Source organism: Brienomyrus brachyistius, chromosome 14 (assembly GCF_023856365.1).
Source record: "Brienomyrus brachyistius isolate T26 chromosome 14, BBRACH_0.4, whole genome shotgun sequence".
Classification (NCBI taxonomy): domain Eukaryota; kingdom Metazoa; phylum Chordata; class Actinopteri; order Osteoglossiformes; family Mormyridae; genus Brienomyrus; species Brienomyrus brachyistius.
Genome location: NC_064546.1, coordinates 21,355,999 through 21,362,483, shown reverse-complemented (window position 1 = coordinate 21,362,483; position 6,485 = coordinate 21,355,999). Strand labels below are relative to the sequence as shown.

Sequence of the window (6,485 nt, the reverse complement as noted above, 5' to 3'; positions counted from 1 at the left end):
CCTTTTGCCTCCTGCAAATTTGTTTTTCCTTGTCAATCCAATTTTACAGAGAGATTAGAGTAATCTTAGTAATGACAGCTTTCATGCTCTCTGCCACTTGCAGTGGCGCCTAATTAATTTAGGTCCAGTTTCGGTAAATCTGACCTTTACGCATTCAGAGCTCGCATTAACACCTATCCTTCCCCTCCTCAACCAGTGCAGGGTAATTGTATCCTAAGTTCAACAAGTTGCAGCTACTTAATAATCCCCAATGTCTGACAATGTCTCTGCCGTTAATGTGCTCTGCATCATCCCTTAGCACCTCCCCTATCTTAAGGGACACAAAAGGAAATATCTCTCATGACAAGGTTGTCATGTAGGTATTGGTATAAAAGGAGGGAAATTTCGAGTTCTGACTTTACGGGAAACGAACAGGTCAGAAGCCGGCACGAAAGCTGCTCCCAGCAGACAGAAGGAGAGAAACCATACCAGCTGAGAACGACAGACCTGTTGCAGGAAAGGAAAAGAAAGCGAAGCAGGTAAAGAGATTTAAATTTGCATTCTATATGAAGTTTGTGTTATTATTACATTTGTGAGCCAGGAAATTTCCTAATGCTACAATATCAGCTTTTGGGCTTCGATTGTATTGTAACTTAAATCTAATGATGATGAACAATTACATAAAAATCCAGTGTATTCATTGAAGAACTTTTAATTTTTGTGTAATTCACATGAATTGAAAAATTGAAAGGTAAGCAAGGAAAGCAGTTTGGCAAGCAAAGAGAATTGGCACAGTCTTAGACTATTCCTATGTTGTATGTGTGCTGTCCTATGAGAGGGACAATTCTGTGCTGTAACTCTACTCTCTGGCTGCGGAGGAACCGGTTCTATGTGACACATTATGGGACTTTTAACTAGATATTAGGTCTTGGTCTTCATTACACCACATATGACTAATTAGAGTAATAGTTGACTAACCTGAAGAGCATTCGTGGATGAGAACCAACAAGTTTGACATTCAAATATCAACTAGGCACTTTTTAAGAAATATAGTCAAAATGAGTGAAGCGTCAAGTCATGCTATTCCATTGTCATCTGACGCACGAAACACAATCTCAGTTCTTTGGTGCATCAGACAGCTTGAACAAAGGGAAGTTTAAGAATAAACACTGAACAATAAATAATGGATAAAAAGTATACAACGATGACAATGAATATTACAAGTAAACAGTTGGTGCAAGACCGTGCATATAGAAAGCAGACAGCGCAAAATAATATTGTATGCAATTATGCAGGTGGAGACCTTTTCTGTCAGCGTTTACGAGGTAAGTGGGGGGGGGATCGCTGACTGTTACCCTGACGCTTGTGTTGAGTCATTGGGTGCAACCTCCCATCTGCAGTCCCGTGTCAGTCGTTGGCCTGACGATGGTGGTTCCAGCTTGGCTATTGGCTGTGGCCATGTTGTGTGCGCATGGCCAGGGGGTGACTGGGCAATGTTGGGAACATACAAAGTGCAGGGACCTCAGCTCAGAAAAGAGCATCCAGGTGAGTGTCCCAGCATCCGCTGCATCATTACCTTCCTGCAAGTGCGTGTGCATAATTACTCCCATTCATGTCATTTCACACTTCATGCCCTGTATCTGTACCCATCCATCCCATTCATATTTAATTACAATATCTGCCAGAGATAATACAGGAAAGTCTTATGTATGAAATTTCTCCATAACAATACATTTGCACACAATATCTAATAATGATCCAGACTTTAATGAATGACTTAGTTCAAGGAAATAATTAAATTGCAAATATCATTTTGTAGCATGTAAATGTGTTTTTCCGAATGAAAATATATGCTGAAATTTTTAAAATGTGAAACGATGGAGATAAATTTGAAGAGTGTGCATCACTGTTAATGACATTTAGGACAAGTTGACTGAAATTGCTCTCTTTTTAATAGGTATATGATATAAACCTTCTAAATGATAATTTTTGTATCACTTGTTAAAATTTTTTATTAAAAATATTTGTCACTATATGCTGCTTGCACTGCCTTCGACTTATGAAATACGAAATATGAATTAAAGATTAATTACGAATTAAAATAACTCTATTTTATATAAATTACATCATGTTAAAGAAAACATCAGTTTTGATTGCTGGTTTGTAATGTTTCAATTCAGGAATGTATAGAGCAATGCAGATCTGACCTTACGGCCGAGTCCCCTATCTACCCCGGCAATGGGCACCTTCACCCGCAGTCAGAGTCTGACGATGGTGATGGAAGTGTCCTGCTGGCCACCCTGCCCACCCCCGAGGAGGAGACGCTTACTGGGTACAGAGGAGTAGGGCTCCCGCATGAGAATAAGCGCTCCTATTCCATGGAGCACTTCCGCTGGGGCAAACCCGTGGGGCGCAAGCGTCGGCCCATCAAGGTGTACGCCGGGGTCCCGGAGGAGGAGGCCACCGGGGCCTACCCAGAGGAGGAGCGGCGTGACCTCCTCCATGACCTGGACTATGCCCTGGGGGAGAGCAACCTGGCCAGCGAGCATCCGCAGTCCACCATACAAGAGAAGAAGAACAGGCCCTATAAGATGAGTCATTTCCGGTGGAACGAGCCCCCAGCCAGCAAGCGTTATGGTGGCTTCATGAAGTCCTGGGACGAGCACAGCCAGAAGCCCCTGCTGACTCTGTTCAGAAACGTCATCATCAAGGACGCCCAGCAGAAGAAGGATACGGGGAACCCACAATAGCAGAGAAGGAGGGGACCCATCACCATCGTTGTAGACAGAGGCGGCCAAACACATCACTTCACTTTCCATTCACCATTTCCAATAAACCACTACTTAGTCACTCTGCCATCCCCCCAAAAAACACTAATATCATGAGTGTTGACCAGAAGGTTTACTGTCTTAGGCATCAGCTACCTTAACACACAATGTAGTCAAAAATAAATTCTGAATAATGTAATTAAGAAATGTTTTTGTGATTAAATACAGGATTATAGAATGGGATAAAGCCGTTTTTCGAGATGTACAGAAATATTGTCAATTAACTTTGTGGGAAACTATAAAAATATTCTTGCAAACATTTTCACTTATTTGATAGTTATACTATGAAGTAGTATGACCTTGCAAACACTGCAATGAAAACAAGTATGAACACAAATGGTGATAAACAGTCATGTTTATCATTTCTGCAGTGCAAAAATATTTTCCCCAATTCGTTGTTCAAACACACATCTCCATTCCATTATACTTATGCAATTTCTTTTGTTTTAATTTCAGTTTACTTTTAATCCAATTTAAATTACAGATATACGGTCTTGTTTTTTCTATATATTTAAATTTCCGTGCAAAAATAGACCTGCTAAGATGCCGGCACAAATAATTATAACAAACTTTAAAAAACAAAGAGGAGTTGAAAAAAAGAAAGATGTATAAGTTAACCATCAAACTATCAAAATTTACTATAGTCAAATAGAACCATCATCTACCAACAGAGACTTGATGGTGTGGCCATGAGTTAATGTGCCAATAAATCACTTGCTTTTGCCCAATATCATCCCCATGGAATCCAAAATATTTCAGCTTGCAGCCAACGATGAATGTCTCCTGGTGACCAGTTCTAGTTTGCTTTTCTCCTCCAACACATTTTGGTTAAATGTCTCATAAATGCACCACAATTTCTGAGAGTGAGTACAACAGCAAGAACGAGAATGATTATATTTTATCATCACTTTGCTGATAGTCTCAACCCAGCAGACATGCAATGTTGATATTTACATTGCACATTGTGCAGGATTGGTTTAAAATAATAAATTATTAAATATCAAAAATGAAAAACAAACATGTAGACAGAAAGTTCAAACCTTTGCATTTCTGCTACAGAATATCTGGGAATATTCTGCTTCAAGAAAGCTTCAAAGTGCAAATAAGCAACAATATATCCTAGCAAGAAGTTTAGCTATTTGTTTTCTTCTTTGGTGTTTATTTGTCAGCTTTTGTTAGTATGATCTTTATTTTTGTTACGAAATTGACATTAGGAAGGATCCATCTTGGGGGTGTTTGTGGCAACCAGATGTGTCCTTAAGCGGGAGAGAACAGAATCATAAATAACAGCCACAGCTCAAGCTGCCATGGTAAACAAAATATCTAAGAAGAAGCGATGCCTCAAAGCAGTGGCTCGCGAAATGAGAATGGCTCCATATGGATCATTGTATGCCCCAGTTCAGCTGTTGGAGTTTCATATCTTCAAGTGAAGAATATCACAGCTCAAGGCTCATATACTGACAGCATCTGTGGCAGCAGCATCATTGTCTAATAGTCACTTGTGCTAAAATCATCATTTCCAAGTACAGTATACTCTGGGTTAGCACTGTTCCTTTTGTTTTATGTCAAATACGATCAGAGGGAGCCTCATATGCTGTACTATATTCTACGCAATGGATTGCTGTTCCAATCAGGCTCTACCCTTAATGGGATTTCGTGGAATATTAATCCGTTATGCCGGGGATAAACTCCAGGCTCCCACGTGATTTTGACCATGAAAAGAAACTGGGAGCCAAGGAAACTACCAAAGTGCTTACTCCAGGGTATACATACCAGGCGGTGCTTGGTGAAAGCTGGGATAGTCATCAAGGATCCCAGTAAATGAGCCACAAACTTTTTCGAACTGATACTGTCAGGTAGAGAAGAAAGGTATAAAACAAGTTTTCATTTGTTCTTAGGTATACTTTAGACCAGGGTTCCCCAATTCCAGTCCTGGTGGTCCAGTATCCAACACAGTTTGCAAATTTCCCTGCTCAATACACATTAATCTACCAATCACCAGCTTTAGTAGGTGTGTTGGAGAGATAGAGGCATACCGCTCACATCAAATTGACAGGTTGGGTCAAAGGTCACGAAGATCAAAGGATTGGGGTCAAAAGGGGGCGGGGCCAGGCAAGGCCCAGGTGTGGGCCATGTGACGTCACAAATATTGTTCATGGTTGATGATAATTTTTCCAAATGTTGGGGATATGAAATTAGTTATGGTTGGTTATTATTCATTTTTTTCTATTTGATTTTGCTGCTGCTGGGGTCTGCCACCGGGGTCTACCACTGCCGCTGCCGTTGACGCGGTACTGTTGGAAGGTGAATGATTCCGGTCCGGAGGCTGGAAATGTTGCGGATACTACAGTCCTCTGTGGCTGACCCTCTGTAGGCTGGGTCTCTGAGGCTGGGTCCCTGTGAGCTGGCCCTCCGTGGCTGCCCCTCTGTAAGCTGGCCCTCTGTAGGCTGATCCTCTGTAGGTTGGCCCTCTGTAGGCTGGTTGTGTCTGCAAAAGTCTTGGACATTCTGAGAGCAATGTTGGAGCGTGTGTTGTACGAGTATGAAAGAAACCCTGTGAAAGTGAGAGAGCGTAGAATGAGAGGAGGTGTGTCTGACGCTGTCCTCCTCCAATGAACGCCCCTCCTTCAGCGGTTCGGACGTGTGTCTGTGAAAAGTGGAGGCGGGGAGGGGAGGGGAGGGGGAGCGGTGAGGGGTAGTGTGTAACCCCCACCACTGCAGCGCTCCCACGTTTGTGCACCTGTCTGACGCTGAGACAGAATAGAAAAGCCACACATCAAATTAACATTTTGTCTTTCAGTATATAACAAGATATTTTCTGTTTGAAGTTGGGGGGGTCCAGTAGTTTTACCCATATCCTGTTTAGTTTTCCCCATGCACCTGTTATTTTCCCCCGTTGTAGATCATCCCTGGGTCGAACTTAACGCCACTGTCTGCGCATAACTACAAACGAAATAAACACCGTGACGATCAAAAAAAAGTCAGACTTAATAAGTCAGAATTCTGAGATAACGAAAAGTCAGAATTACGACTTAAGTCAGAATTCTGTGATAAAAACTCAGAATTCTGAGATAAAAAAGTCAGAATTCTGACGTTTTAATCTCAGAATTCCGACTTTTTTATCTCAGAATTCTGACTTATTAAGTCGGAATTCTGACATATTAAGTCAGAATTCTGACTTTTTAATCTCAGAATTCCGAGTTTTTATCGCAGAATTCTGACTTATTAAGTCGGAATTCTGACATATTAAGTCAGAATTCTGACTTTTTAATCTCAGAATTCTGAGTTTTTATCGCAGAATTCTGACTTAAGTCGAAATTCTGACTTATTAAGTCAGAATTCTGACTTTTTAATCTCAGAATTCCGAGTTTTTATCGCAGAATTCTGACTTAAGTCGTAAATCTGACTTATTAAGTCGTAATTCTGACTTTTTTATCTCAGAATTCTGACTTATTAACTTGGAATTCTGACTTTTTTATCTCAGAATTCAGACTTTTTTATCTCAGAATTCTGACTTATTAACTCGGAATTCTGATTTAATAAGTCAGAATTCTGCGATTAAAAACTCGGAATTCTGACATTAAAAAGTTCTGAAATTCTGACTTTTTCATCTCAGAATTCTAACTTCTTTATCTCAGAATTCTGACTTTTTTATCTCAGAATTCTGACTTTTTAATC

General features: G+C 40.6%; 1 protein-coding gene across 2 annotated transcripts; it reads left to right on the top strand.

Annotated features, from left to right (window-relative positions):
• Positions 1-331: 331 nt before the first annotated feature.
• LOC125707536 (pro-opiomelanocortin-1-like) lies at positions 332-2,965 on the top strand. Of its 2 annotated transcripts, XM_048974765.1 has the most exons (4): positions 332-518; positions 1,275-1,304; positions 1,380-1,524; positions 2,160-2,965. In XM_048974765.1, exons 1-4 carry the CDS (start codon positions 340-342, stop codon positions 2,727-2,729), a joined length of 924 nt encoding a protein of 307 aa, XP_048830722.1. In that variant the 5' UTR covers positions 332-339; the 3' UTR covers positions 2,730-2,965. The 2 variants fall into 2 exon arrangements, with proteins under 2 accessions (XP_048830722.1, XP_048830723.1); XM_048974766.1 differs by lacking the exon at positions 1,275-1,304.
• Positions 2,966-6,485: the final 3,520 nt, after the last annotated feature.

What these genes read in the sequence shown, in the direction of transcription:
- LOC125707536 (XM_048974765.1), top strand. Translation starts at nt 340, where the DNA reads ATGACAAGGTTGTCATGTAGGTATTGGTATAAAAGGAGGGAAATTTCG. An exon ending in TTTCTGTCAGCGTTTACGAG is followed by an intron (nt 1,305 to 1,379) that starts GTAAGTGGGGGG and finishes TCCCATCTGCAG; the next exon opens with TCCCGTGTCAGTCGTTGGCC. An exon ending in GCTCAGAAAAGAGCATCCAG is followed by an intron (nt 1,525 to 2,159) that starts GTGAGTGTCCCA and finishes GTTTCAATTCAG; the next exon opens with GAATGTATAGAGCAATGCAG.